Here is a 15,301-nt window from a genome sequence, read left to right as displayed (position 1 = left end):
CAATACACAAGACCTATTGAAACTAATGGAACTTTCTAAAAACCTGCATATTGCATATTTATTTCAGTGGGGCTCTGGAGAACTGGGCACACTGGATGGTGAATCTGCTCCGCATTGTAATCCAAAGCTTAAAGGAACTATCCAAGGTGCTCCATCTATAATTTAGGGATGAGGCTTAGTATACTTAAAATTCTGACCAAAACCCTTGAGCAGATTTACCACCCTGCTGACATGGAAGTCACCAGACAGCACAGTATGCAGATTCTGTTTCACACTTCTATCTTTCTTAAGATGGCATGTATGTATACCAGCCTTCACTCAAGTCCAAAATCCAGAGATCTTGGGAAGGGATTGCTCTAATCCTGGAATTCCTTGGGACAGAAGGAACTGTAACAGTATGATGGCTATAGTATAGCATCATGAGGGTAGTAGTTGAACTACATCTGAAGGGCCACATGTTCCCCAGTCATGATCTATCGGTATAGAGCTGTCTAGCATTAATTTGATGTCAATACAGTCATCCCTCCCCTATTTGTGGCGTTGATATTTGTGGATTTGATTATTCACGGATTTCATTAATATGTTCTCTCTAGGACTGTCTAGGTCCTCCATTGCAACTCTGTGGTCAACTTTAAAAGTTGCACTGAAAGACCATTTGTAGCTACTCCAGTGCCATTCTATGGTCAGTGTATGTTGGACATTGACCACAGAGTTGCACTGGAGGACCTGGAGATTCCTAGAGAGGTGTCCTCTCAGGTAAAAACAGTGTTTTTGTTTTTTGCAGTTTTTCCATATCCACAGGGGTCTTGTTCCCCTAATCCTAGCGAATATGGAGGGACAACTGTACTAACATTTATTGGGGGAGGGATTAGAAAAGTGCTCACAAGAAAAGGTTTAAAGGAGAACACTTAATTGGTGCAAATTATATCTAGATGGACAATGAATTCTCTCTTTGGTTCAAAGAAAGGAACTCTATCTCCAGTTCAAATTATTTGAGGACAGTTGCCATAAAGCATGGCAAATTTATCTCTAGGTCAGGAAAGAACACTCTTTTGTTCTTGTTAATTGCCATCAAGTTGGCTTTGACTTATGGTAACCCTATGAATGAGAGACCTCCAAGGCACCCTGTCATCAACAGCCCTGCTCCAGTCTTGCAAACTCAGGGTTGTGGCTTCCTTATAAAACATCATAAAACATTAAATAGATATATAAAACAATGGCAGTGAAAATATTTAGCCCTAGTGAGTCCAGAGCTTGACTTCAGATACTTGAGACATTGAGTAGGGAGCTAAAACAATTTGAAGTAACCATATGTTCCAGGAAGTCGCTGAACATTCTCATGTGCCCTTGCATAGAAGACAGTCCACCTTGCCCGATGCTTCCGTTATTGAATGTTTCATCAACAAAGTGACAGATTTTAATTGCACTTGCTATTTAAAATTCAGTTATATTCATTAAAGGCATTCTGATGTGGAAGAGAACACACTGACCTTGGCTATTTAAAATCCTGGGGCTTAAAGAGCCTGGTCGAGCTTATGATTTAGAATGACACCAACACATCTAAACTGCAGAGCGCATTTGGGTTGCTAATAACTGAGTCAGTTGTCTCTTGCTCTTTTTGATGCAGGTCATTTGATAAAAATGAACTGATCACATGTCTTTAATAATAAAAGAAACTTTGGGATGTCAAAAGAAAGATCTATATGTTGCAAAAAATAGTAAGACAGTTAGATTCTCCACATACCCCTCAAAGTGGGCATAGAGAGGAGCCTGTTCATTATTGTGACACAAATTTCCACAGCCATCCCTCCTTCATCAGCTCTCCTCCCTGTTCTCTCAAATAGGCAAGGTTGAAAATATATCCCAGGCCTGGACCTGGCATACTTACTTCTCTCCATTGTAACCAATAGGGAAAATGTATTTTTAATTAGTTAATGTATGAACTGCTTTTTCCCCCAAGCAGGGCCCAAGGCAGCTTACAACATAAAACAAGGTCCATGAATTAAAATCTAGTTTTAAAAAATAGACTACCATATTAAAACTACTGAAGTACCTATACAAGTTTGGCCCAGTTACCTTGATAACCAAAAAACCTTTTCCAATTATTTTTTCGTAATTGGTTATTCTGATAACCAATTCAAAATTATTATTATTATTATTATTAACCTTTATTTATGAAGCGCTGTAAATTTACACAGCGCTGTACATGCAATCTTTTTAGTTAGACGGTTCCCTGCCCTCAGGCTTACAGTCTAAAAAGACATGACACAGAAGGAGAAGGGAGTGGTGACGGGAAAGGGTAAGAGGTCCAGCAGTTCCTCTCTACCTCTGAGGCCTGGACCAAGGCAGATGGACTGAAGGGAGGGCTTGGCTTCAAAATGGAAGGTTAATCTTCATCCAGGGAAAATACATACTCACAAGTAGGATAATACATATACAGAACATAGCAATACAGGAAATGGATCGATAAACAGCCAACAACAGAACATCAGATAGTAAGCGACAATTATGCGATGCCTGGGAAGGCTTCTCTGAATAGGATGGTTTTCAACTCCGTTTTGAAGCTGGTTAAAGAAGTGATGGCTCTTGCTTGTGGAGGAAGAAGGTTCCAGGAGTGAGGGGCAGCAAGTGAAAAGGGGCGAATCCGGGATGGGGCAGAGGAAATCCTGGGCTGAGACAGGAACCCTTGACTACCAGAACGGAGGGCCCTGGTGGGAAGGTGAGGAGAAAGAAGGTCTGATAAGTAAGGAGGGGCCAGTCCATGGAGGGCTTTGCATGTCGACAACAGGAGCTTATACTGAATGCGGAAAGGGAGAGGGAGCCAGTGAAGGGATGCCAACACAGGAGAGATGTGGTCAGAGCGGTGGGTGGAAGTGATAATGCGTGCAGCTGAATGCTGGACAGAGATTAAAGGACGGAGGTGAGAAAAAGGAAGCCCAGCCAGGAGGACATTACAGTAATCAAGTCGTGAGATCACTAGGGCATGGACCAGGATCTTGGCAGTAGAGGCGGAGAGATATGGTCGGATTTTGGCAATATTGTACAAAAAGAATCTACAAGCCTTGGCTGTGGTCTGGATCTGAGGGATACACGACAGAGAAGAGTCAAAGATAAAACCAAGACTGCGGGCTTGCTGGACTGGTTGAATGGAAATGTTGTCCACAGAGACAGAAAAGGAGCCCAGGTAGGCTGTGTATATATGGTGCCTGCCTGTGAACAAATCTTGCAAAGAAATATAGGACCTGGAACATTATCTACTCAATTGCCATTTAAATTCTATCTGTAGGGAGCATTATCTGGGCCATTTTCTGGCTTGCATGAGAAACAAGGATTCTGACAAGACTGAGTCTGAGTCCAACAAGCAAACTCGGATTCTTTTTGAGTGCTTCTAACCATTTTGTGTCCCAGAAGATTGCCCTCTTTGTAACCAAGGCTGCTGACCTAAGGAAAGAAAGAGGTGGAAAGAGGGAAAGTGTTTAGCATACTTTCATTGTGGCTCAATGTAATTTTAACATAATCTGATATGGCAGTGTTTTTCTTATTGTAACAGTATTGTAGTAATTATAATGGTATTGAACTAAGCAGAGCAATGGAAGATAGCGAGTCTTGGAGATAACTCATATACAGGGTCACCATGAGTTGGGGTCAACTTAAAGGCACTTAACAAGAACAAATCATGACTAAATTGAGGCTGTCATAATACATTAGCCACAAAAGAAAAGAAAACACCATAGTGCTAGAAAAGGTGGAGGGCAGTAGAAAGAGAGGAAGACCACATGTCAGATGGATAGACTCAATCAAGGAAGCCATGGCCCTGAGTCTGCAAGACCTGAGCTGAGCGGTTGAGGAAAGGGCATCTTGGAGATGTCTCATTCAGGGTTGCCATGAGTCAAATCTGACTTTAAGGCAGTTAACAACACAAATGTTTATAATTGTTTGAAATGGTCAGTAAACAATTTCAATAAATTGATTTGATTTGATCTATTCTGATCTGATCTGATCTGATCACCAAGGCATAAAAGTCAAGAAGCACTTTCCCCCTGCGAGTTAAAATACTTCAATATAAATTTCATAGCTAACCATTTGCTGCCCTCTCATGGTGCTCTAAATCATCGGCCTTGTTCTGCTTAATGGTCAGGCAGCCTGACAGGGTGTCATCCAGTAACAATAGTGTTTGGGCAGAACTGAGAAACTTTGCTCTTTTGGTCTACAATTCCAAGTTACAAGAACCAGCCAGCTAGCACACACTGAGGATGTTTAAAGAAGAGCATTAATATGATGATGAAATGTCCTGGTTCAAAAGGACAAAGATTCTACATTTAGAGTTTTCAAACAAAACCTGCTCTTTTTCTCGGAAATGTCTGTAGGCTAATCCTGCTTTCATAGTCTATCAGTTCAGTTCAGTCAACACACACACACTCCATTACCTAGGCAATGAAACTTGCTGCCATAGTAACATGCAGGCAGAATTACTCATCACCTGGATTTCATAGCAAGCAGATGCTTGCAACTACAGATGCTATTCTTCATGAGACCACCTTGCCCATCTTTTAGATTAATTTATTCTGTGTTGTGTCCCACCTCTTCCTGTGGTTTCGGGATAGGTAACACTGTCCCCATGTGATCCTATGCATTTTTAAATCAGAAATTAAGTCCCGTTGTATTCAGTGCTGCTTATTCCTTTTTCTGCTGCCTTCCATATTCAGAAGTATTACTCTCTCAGGGCTGGATTAACCATTAAGCAAAATGTTTAGGACATCAAGGGAAAAGGGGACACCACAGAAAATTTCCATTGCTTGATTTACCATGGACAATATGGTACAAAACTGCAAATGGTGCAGCTGAAACAGGTTCCACAAAAAAGGCTCCCACAATAAATGAAAAAAATTACATACATACAGCTGGCTCTTGGTATGTGCGGGCTTGCCATCTACAAATTGGTGCATCCATGGATGGCCCCACCAGTTCTCCCCAATAGTGGTGCATGCACACAGCCATGCTAACGCTGGTGCATGTTAGGTGCAGCACCATTAAAAACAACTGGAATTGAGGTATTGCAATTTTTGGCATCCCCAGGGGTCCAGAATGGAGCCCCTGCAGATACAAAAGGCCAATTGTACATATTCATTGTTGTTGTTGTGTGCTGTTGTTGTGTATGTCATTTCTGACTTATGACAACCCTAAGGTGAACCTATCTTGGGGCTTTCTTGGCAAGATTTACTCAGAGAAGGTTTGCCATTGCCTTCCCTTGAGGCTGAGAGCATGTGACTATTCCAAGGTCACCCAGTGAGTTTCGTGGTGAAGCTGCAAATCAAAGCCAAATGAACCAAAACCTACACTAAGATGGAAAATAATGTTTATTTTTTATATTTCTACTTTAATATATCATTAACCATTATTATTGTTGCTGTACTTGCTGTTGTTAACCGCTATTATATAATCTTGCTGGTGGGGAAACTCTCCCTTCTGGGGAAATGTGCCTATTACCTCTTTGGATGTGGCCAAAAAGCAGAAGTATTTATTTATACTGCCTTTTCATCAAGAATAGTAATGTTTCAGGGCTATAAAACACTGTCTATGATGTTGTCCTTGAAGTTTGAGTCATTTGACTGGAGCATCTGCAAATAAAAAATAACAGGGAGCCTTAATAGAGGTTAAAGTAGAAATATACAAAAAAGAAACATTATTTTCCATCTTACTGTAGATTTTGGTTCATTTTGAAAAATAAAATTTTATTTTATGGTTTTCAAAGATATAGCCTAGTCAGTCTTTAGGATCAATATGTAGAGAGATCTTGTGGCACCTTTGAGACTACTGGTAACTGAAAGCAAGAAGTTGGCAGACTAAAGTCTGCATCCTCAGATGCATATGATGGAGTGGATGCCAGAAACAAACATATATATGCCATTGGTATGTGTACATTCTTTATTCTATGAAAGATCATGCTGCCAACTTCTTTCTTTCAGTTAATCTCAACGGTGCTACAAGATCTCTCTACATACTATTTTATGGTTTGTTATTTATATTTTGAATTAGATATATATGGGGGCACCAAAATATTTTAAGTGTTTAGGGCCTCTAAAGGTCTACATCTTGCCCTATCTCTTCTAGTGAATCATACCATCTTGTGATATATCCAAAGTATGATAGTTTAGTCATCCTTGCTTCTAGAGAGAGTTCGGATCTAATTTGCTCTCAGACCCATTGAGTGTACAGTATCCAGAAAACTCTCTTTCAGCACCACATTTCAAATGTGTTCCAACTAACTGGTACTTAGTTTTAAAAATCACCATTTAAAAAATTTAAAAATGAAAAGTAGCAATGAGCATTATTAAAAGAAATAGAAATAGTAAACAAATGATTACTTCCCCTGATGCCCAAAGTTGCATTGCTTTTTCTTTTCTTTTTTGCTACTGCATCACACTGTTGACTCATGCTTTGCTTGTGGACTACAAAGTACACATATGTATAGAAGGTACGTGTACCTCATGGAAGGTAAACCAGAAATTAGAAGCATATCTGATTTACTAGTGGGCAAAACAATTGGCTTGACTAGATTCATTACTGAGTTTGATTCATTACTGAGTGAAACCTACTCAGAAAAGGGAGCACACCCTCATAGAAGAGGCCATGGAATTATTAAGGAATGGGAATCCAGATATTGTGAACAACTGAAACCTTATGCTGTTGCCCACTCCCAGAACGATGTAACTATGCAAACACACACACACACACACACACACACACACACCCCTGAAACTGTCCTTCATCAGTATTTCTGAGGAATTGCTCTATATACTGTACACTCGTCCCTTCACATTTGCAGCTTTGACTTTTTCGGATTTGATTATTCACGGGTTTTATTAATATGTTCTCTCTAGGAATATCTAGGTCCTCCAGCACAACTCTATGGTCAACTTTAACCAAAAGCCACACTGAAGGACCTAGAGATTCCTAGAGAGAACACTCCACTAAGCATTTATAATAATAATAAATAATATAATAATAATAATAGTTTATTTTTATCCCGCTTTTCCAACTTTTGATCAAAGCGGCGTACAGATTTAGATAAAAAATACATCAAGATAAAACAAAACAGCATTTAAAAACAATCACAATAACAACAATAGGGTCAGCTGAGTGGGGGGAATCCATAACATTGCAAGGTCATCGACAGAAGGGGTAAAACATAAAATGACATCTCATGGGGGGAAGGCTTGGGAGAAGAAAAAGGTCTTAAGATTCTTCTTAAAGAGATCTAAAGATGTGGTGGAGCGGAGCTCGTCTGGGAAATTATTCCATATTCTGGGGGCCGAGATCGAAAAGGCCCGTTGCGAGGTCCTCGCATAACGTGCCGTTGGGACCTCCAGCAAGTTCTTCCCTGCCAACCTGAGTGTGCGGGGCGGATTATATGGGGATAGGCGGTCCTCCAAGTACCCTGGGCCCAAGCCATTTAGGGCTTTATAGGTCATTACCAGCACCTTGTATTGTGCCCGGAAGCAAATTGGCAGCCAATGGAGATCTTTCAAGATAGGTGTTATGTGGTCTGTCCTGGAACACCCAGCAACCAGTCTCGCTGCCATATGTAGCTTCCGGGTTTGGTACAAGGGTTGCCCCATGTAGAGCGCATTGCAGAAATCCAATTGAGAGGTTACCAGAGCATGTACTACAGTTTCAAGGTCCCTCCGGTCCAGGTAGGGGCACAGCTGGCATATCAGCCGAAGCTGATAACAAGCGCTCCTGACCGCCGCATCCACCTGAGATGACAGCTGGAGCGACGAGTCCAGGAGCATTCCCAAGCTGCGAACCGAGTCCTTCAAGGGGAGCGTGACCCCGTTCAGGATCGGATGGCAAATCTCACCACCCAGACCCGGGGAACCTATCACCAGTACTTAATAATAATAATAAAAATTTTATTTTTATACCGCCCTTCCGAAGATCAGGGCGGTTAACAACATAATAAAACACAACATGTACATTAAACATCAATAGTTAAAACCAAATACACAAACCAGAATAAAACCCCCATTAGCCAGTCCTCTTTGTCACAGAAGAGGAAGGGAGGCCCACTGGACTTTAGTCGGGGAATGCACACTGAAATAGAAAGGTTTTGAGATCCTTTCTAAATTGGGCCAGGGAGGTGGCCGAGCGGAGCTCTATGGGCAGCGTGTTCCAAAGGGCCGGGGCGGCGATGGAAAATGTCTTCCTCGCATTGGAGGTCAACCTAGCCCCAGGCACCCTAAGTAATTGCTGCCCAGATGTTCTGAGGGTGCGGGGCGGAATGTACGGGGAGAGACGGTCCTTCAGGTATCCTGGGCCCAAGCCATTAAGGGCTTTATAGGTCATCACCAACACCTTATATTGTGCCTGGAAGCGAATAGGCAGCCAGTGCAGGTCTTTAAGCACCGGTGTAATATGGCTGGCCCTGGAAGTTCCAGTGACCAGCCTGGCTGCCATATTCTGTACCATTTGTAGCTTCCGGGTTTGGTATAAGGGTTGCCCCATGTAGAGTGCGTTGCAGAAATCCAATCTCGAGGTTACCAGAGCGTGTACTACCGTTTCAAGGTCCCTCTGGGCCAGGTACGGGCGCAGCTGGCGAATAAGCCGAAGCTGATAACAGGTGTTCTTGACCGTCGCACTCACCTGAGCAGTCAGGTGAAGCGACGAGTTAAGAAGCACCCCCAGACTGCGCACAGAGTCCTTCACAGGAAGCGTGACCCCGTTCAGGACAGGTGGAACTACCGCCATTCCTGGACCAGGGGAACCTATCACAAGTACCTCCGTTTTCTCTGGATTCAGCTTGAGTCGGTTTTCCCTCATCCAGCCCATTACTGACTCCAGGCACGCCACGAGAGGAGAGACGCCATCCTCGGTCACTGCATCAGTCGGAGACATAGAGAAAATAATTTGGGTGTCATCAGCGTACTGATAACCCCGCGCCCCATGTCTCCGGATGATCTCTCCCAGCGGTTTCATGTAAATGTTAAATAGCATGGGAGACAGAATGGCCCCTTGAGGGACCCCAGTTATAAGGGCCCTCTCATCGGAGCACACGTCTCCCAGCTGCACCATCTGGGACCTCCCAGAGAGGTAGGACCGGAACCACTGGAGCGCAGTGCCCCTGATTCCCACCTCTGCCAGGCGCCCCAGAAGGATACCATGGTCTATGGTATCGAAAGCCGCTGAGATGTCCAAGAGCACCAACAGGGACACACTTCCCCTGTCGATGCCCAGACGGAGATCATCGACCAAGGCGACCATGGCCGTCTCAACCCCGTAACCCGCCCGGAAGCCAGTTTGAAATGGGTCTAGATAATCCGTTTCATCCAAGACTGCCTGAAGCTGGATTGCAACCGCCCTCTCGATCACCTTCCCCAAAAATGGTAGCAGCAAAACTGGCCGATAATTATTATGTACCAGGGGGTCGAGGGAGGGCTTTTTTAATAAAGATTTCACAATGGCCAATTTTAAATCAGATGGAAATTGCCCTTCCCTCAAAGATGTATTAATAATCCGGCGTAACAATAAAGTTACCGCCGGTCCCCCCTGGGCCGCTAACCATGAGGGACAGGGATTGAGAGAGCAAGTTGTCTTCCGAACACTTCCAAGGATCTTGTCCACATCATCGGTACTTACCAACTCAAACTGATCCAGTTTAATGGAGTCCACGGAGGCTCTGGACGCCTCTACCCTAGGTTCTGCTTGAATGTCGGCGTTAAGACCTTCGCTTATGCGAGAGGTTTTATCCGCGAAGAAGTTATTAAATAGGTCGCAGCAGGCCTTAGAAGGTTCAAGGATCTGGTTCGGGGCAGGAGGGAGCTGAGTCAGCTCCCTGACCACCCTGAACAACTCTGCTGGACGCGACTCCGCGGACGCGACACGAGCACCATAGAATGAGTTCTTAGCTGCTCGTATCGCCTCTCCGTAGTCCTCTAACAGTTGGTCTAGGAGAGCCTTGTCGTCTAAGCGAAGGTGTTTCCGCCAACGGCACTCTAGCCGTCGCAGTTCCCGCTTCCTTGCCCGGAAGTCTTCCGTATACCAGGGCTTACGCTTGGAAGCGGGCCTGAGAGGGCGCTTGGGAGCGATACTGTGTATAGCCCTAGAGAGACCGGTATTCCAGATACCGGTGAGGGCATCAACAGAATCGCCGTCACCTCCAACCATGTGCCCCTCTAAGGCTTCCTGGAACCTTTTGGGTTCCATCAGCCTTCGAGGGTGGACCATCCTAACAGGTCCGCCACCCCCGGGGGGGATCTGGGTAGAGACCTTGATTTTTGCCTCCACCAGGAAATGATCGGTCCATGACAGGGGGGAAATGTTAGTTATTTCCGCCCACGGATTTTCTGCATCCGAACAGAAGACCAAATCAAGAGTATTACCCGCACAATGCGTAGGACCCACTATCAGCTGGGACAGGCCCATGGCTGCCATGGTATCCATGAATTCCCGAGCCGCACTGGGTGGAACGTAGCTGGCCGTGAGGGAGATGTTGAAGTCACCCAGGACAAGTAGCCTGGGTGTCTCCAACATCAGTTCAGTGACCAGCTGTGTCAGCACGTTAAGGGAATCCGCTAGCGCACGGGGTGGCCGATACACTAACAGAATCCCTAGACTGTCCCTAGCTTTTAGGGTCAGGTAAATACACTCGATATAGGACGTCTGTCGGATGTGGTTCCTGGTGAGGGACAAGGTGTTCCTATGTATCAAGGCCACACACACACCCCCGCCCACCTAACCTGGGCTGGTCCTTCACCGAGAACCCAGCAGGCAGGGCCTGAGCCCACACAGCATCTCCTTCCGTTTTCTCTGGATTCAAACTGAGTTTGTTTTCCCTCATCCAGCCCATTACCAACTCCAAACAGGCATTTAGAGGCGAGATGCCATCCCTAGTCACTGCATCAGTCAGAGTCACAGAGAAACAAATTTGGGTGTCATCAGCCTACTGATAACACCGCCCCCCATATCTCCGGATGATCTCTCCCAGCAGTTTCATGTAAATGTTAAATAGCGTGGGGGGACAGAATAGCTCCTTGAGGGACACCAATGTCAGTTCCTTCTTATCGGAGCAGACGTCCCCCAGCTGCACCATCTGGAATCTACCCGAGAGGTAGGAATGGAACCACTGGAGCGCAGTGCCCCCGATGCCTAACTCCCTCAGGCGTTCCAGAAGGATACCATGGTCAATGGTATTGAAAGCCGCTGAGATGTCCAAAAGCACTAACAGGGACACGCTTCCCCTGTCCATGCCCAGACGGAGATCATCGACTAAGGCGACCATGGCAGTCTCAACTCCATAGCCCGCCCGGAAGCCGGTTTGAAATGGGTCTAGAAAATCCATTTCATCCAAGATCGATTGAAGCTGGAAAGCGACCGCTCTCACTAGCTCTTCCAGTGTTATTCTATGGCCAGTGTCTGGCAGATGTTGACAACAGAGTTGCACTAGAGAACCTAGAGATTCCTAGAGAGGTGTTCTCTTGGGTAAAAACATAGAGCTTTATCACGCTAGCAAGATCCCACAGAAAAACGGCGGGAAAATGGGAGTTAAACGAGATTTAAAGTACATTCAAATTTAAACAAAACTTGCAAATTTGGGTAGTTTATCACACTAGGGGACTGCCCACGTGAAATAATGTGAAGTTAATCCAAACGCAAAGCAGAGAAAACCAGCAGCTTTCTTACTTTTGGGTTGTTCTGAAAGTAAAAAGCTGCTGGTTTTCTCTGCTTTGCGTTTGGATTAACTTCATATTATTTCAAGTTAACTGCGAAGTCGTGTGATAAACTTTGGGCATTCCCAGGTTTTCTCCAATTTAAAAAGCCATTCATGCTTTTTAGCCCTGCTCAAAATGGAGGCAATTTTGGAATTCCTCCTAGAGAGAAGGCTGAAATGGAGGACATGCCCTGGAAAAGGAGGACACCTGGTCACCCTGAACTAAAAACACTTGTATCAATGTCAGTGCATACTTCTTAGCCCTGCTCAAAATGGAGGAGATTTTGCAGTTCCTCCTGGAGAGAAGTTTGAAATAGAGGACACGTCCTGCAAAGTGGAGGATGCCTGGTCACCTCATATTGATGTCAGTGTGTGCTTCTGAGTCCTGCTGTAAATGGAGGAGATTTTGCAGTTCCTCCTGGAGACAAGGCTAAAATGGACATGTCCTGGAAAAGGAGGACACCTGGTCACCCTGAGCTAAAAACACTTGTATCAATGTCAGTCCATGCTTCTTAACCCTGCTCAAAATGGAGGCCAAAAACACTTGTATCAATGTCAATCCATGCCTCTTAACCCTGCCCAAAATGGAGGCAATTTTGGAATTCCTCCTGGAGAGAAGCTTGATAGCGAGGACATAACCTGGAAAAGGAGGATGCCTGGTCGCCCTGAGCTAACATATCAGTGTCAGTGCATGCTTTTTTTTAGTCCTGCTCAAAATGGAGGAGATTCTGCAATTCCACCAAGAGAGAAGGCTGAAATGAAGAGGCCCTGGAAAAGGAGGACACCTGGTCGCCCTGAGCTAAAAACACTCCTAGAAATGTCAATCCATGCTTCTTAGCCCTGCTCAAAATGGGGGAGATTTTGCCATTCCTCCTGGAGAGAGGCTTGAAATGGAGGCCAGCCAGATCCTGAGAAAGGAGGCTCTGTGTGGTCAGCCTGCCCCAAGAGCAAAGCAGAGCAGAGGGAAGAAGGGGGTGGAAGGAAGAGGAAGAGGAAGGCGAGTGCAGGCAGGAAGGCATCAGCGCTGGGAGGCTGCAGTCAGAGAGGCATCAGCAGCTGCCAAGAGAGGAGGGAGCAGAAGCAGCAGCTGGAGAGGAGAGGATCGGAGCAGCCCTCCTGGGTCCTTGGGGGAGCCATGGGGAAAATCTTGGCCCAGCAGCAGCAGGCATCGGGTCCCAAGACGGAGAAGGAGGCAGGGGGGGCACTCCCATCCCTTTTGCCCAGCCATGGCCTCAAAGCCCAACTCCTCTTGGATGAGGTGAGTAAGAGCCAAAGGGAAAAAAACAAAGAAAGAGTTGGCCCTGGGGAAGATCAGGGTTCGAGTCATCCTCCCCTGGAGCATAAAACCCACTCACTGAGAGAGTCACACTCTCTCGGCCTCAGAGGGAGGCAAGGGCAAGTAGCCTCTGACACACACTTAGCCCCAAGTCGGAAGGGACTCGAAGGCACACAGCCACAACCACAAGATGCCAGCATCCCCCCCCCCCAAATAAGTCGTGGGTGCGAGAGATCGGGGCCCTTTTCAAACGTAGCTTTCAGGCGTCCTCCTTTTTCCAAGACCCGTCCTCCATTCCAGCCTCCTCTCCAGGAGGAATTCCAAAATCGCCTCCATTTTGAGCAGGGCTAAGAAGCCTGGGTTGACATTAAGGAGCATGGGTTGATGTTTGCAGGACTCTTTTTAGAGTTTAGTGAGTCATGTCCTACCATTTTTCTCGAATGCCCTACAGTTCATGCTGCCTTGTCCTCCATTGGTCTGCAAAGCCCGGGGAAAAGGTCCCGTGGAATGTTAAATCCGACTTCATCCCGGTTTAAATGCAGTTTAAGGCATTCCTCACTCCCCCTTCAGGGGTTCCTGTGGATGGGCTTTATTTCTGCCTTCCCAGGAAAGAGTGTTTCCAAACTCCGACGGAGGACAGGATCATCTGCACAGTGGAAACCATTCAGCTTGACACCGCTTTAACTGCCTACAAAATCCTGGGATTTGTAGTTTGGCGAGGCACCAGCACTCTTGGGCCGAGAAGGCTGAAGACCGCATAGCACTATAAATCCCAGGATTGCATAGGACGGAGCTACATACAGCACTTAAGGTGGCGCCCAACTGCATTATTTCTACAGTGTAGAATGCATCAGACACATCTTCAAAGATGGTGGTGGTGGGTCAGGAAAGCATAGGACTTTGAAAGAGGTGCTTGCGGTCAGTCTCATCCACTAGTCAGTCTTCAGGGACAAGCTTCTTTTCCCTGACGACTGGTAAAACTACAGATCCCAGGGTTGAATAGGACGGAGCTACAGCACTTAAAGTGGCACCAAACAGCATTATTTCTACAGTGTAGATGAACCAGATATATTTTCAAAAGTGGTGGTGGTGGGACAGGAAATCATAGCGCTTTAAAAGGGGTGCTTGTGGTCAGCCTTCAGGGGCAAGCTTCCTTTCCCCAACTATTGGTAAAACTACAGATCTCAGGGTTGCATAGGATAGAGTTACAGCACTTGAAGTGGCACCAAACTGCATTATCTCTACCGTGCAGATGAAACAGATACATCTTCAAAAGTGGTGGTGGCAGAGCAAGTAGGAAATCATACAGCTTCAAAGGGGTCCTTGTAGTCATCCTTGGTCCCTGGTCAGCTTTGAAAGGCTTCCTTTCTCTGACTATTGCAGGAATACAGAAGTGTCTGAGAGCCCTCTTCATTTAGCAGTAAGTGGGATTTTTGGGAAAGTCACAAGTTTGAATATCTGCCACAACAGAGAAAACCCTTCAGCTGTATGCCAGCAGTGCTGGATTTACATGCCTGCCAAGCAAACTGTATTTTAAGCCAATTAAATAATGTTGTTGTTGTGTGTCTTCAAGCCATTTCCAGCTTATAACACCCAAAGGCTATCATGGGGTTTTCTTGGCAAGATTTCTTCTGAGGTGGTTTGCCATCGCCTTTCCCTGAGGCTGAGAGAGTGTGATTTGCCCAAGGTCAGTCACCCAGTGGGTTTCATGGCCGAGCTGGGAGTCGAACCCCGGTCTCTAGAGCTGTAGCCCAACACTCAAACTGGCACTTAAGTTTAAGGCCTCCAATTATGGAAGCTTTCTACCTTTGGGAAAAAAAATGTATCTTTGAAAAATAGATATGGTTTAAATATACAGTAAAATATTGTATAAGTGGATACTTTCTTAATTAAGCTGTTACCAGGTGAAACAATAACAAGAAACATCAAATGAGAAATATTCTGGCAGCAACAGAGAAAACTAGAGAAGTAAAAGTTCACAAATAACGGAGATGGAAGGAAGGCAAGTCAGGTCCAAAACAGACTGCAGAAACAATCCAATTTGATACTGCTTTAACTGTTCTGGGAACTGTAGTTTTGTGAAACATTTGGCCTACTTTGTCAGCGAGCTCAGGTGCCACAATGGACTACGATTCCCAGGATTCCCTAGCACTGAGCCAGGGCAATTAAAGCAATCTCATACTAGATTATTTCTGCAGTGTGTTTTGGAACAAAGGTTCATTATTATAGGGAACACAGTTAGCAATGAAATCAATAGAAGTAGAAGCAAATAATAATAATAATAATAATAATAATAATAATAATAATAATAATAATAA

The 15,301-nt window shown here is 45.1% G+C and overlaps 1 protein-coding gene across 2 annotated transcripts in view; it reads left to right on the top strand.

The window, feature by feature from the left end:
• The first annotated feature begins 12,700 nt into the window (after positions 1-12,700).
• LOC121927193 (integral membrane protein 2C-like) overlaps positions 12,701-15,301 on the top strand; it is a 37,572-nt gene continuing 34,971 nt past the window's right edge. Inside the window, exon 1 of one of the 2 annotated variants that reach the window (XM_042460816.1) lies at positions 12,701-12,965. In XM_042460816.1, the coding sequence (XP_042316750.1) occupies positions 12,843-12,965 (123 nt within the window). In that variant the 5' untranslated portion in view covers positions 12,701-12,842. The remainder of the gene's footprint in view (positions 12,966-15,301) is intronic. The other variant, XM_042460815.1, reaches the window with a different exon arrangement.

The sequence above is a fragment of the Sceloporus undulatus genome, chromosome 3, assembly GCF_019175285.1.
Source record: "Sceloporus undulatus isolate JIND9_A2432 ecotype Alabama chromosome 3, SceUnd_v1.1, whole genome shotgun sequence".
Lineage (NCBI taxonomy): Eukaryota > Metazoa > Chordata > Lepidosauria > Squamata > Phrynosomatidae > Sceloporus > Sceloporus undulatus.
The sequence above is the reverse complement of the archived record's forward strand: the minus strand, read 5'-3'. Positions and strand labels throughout refer to the sequence as shown.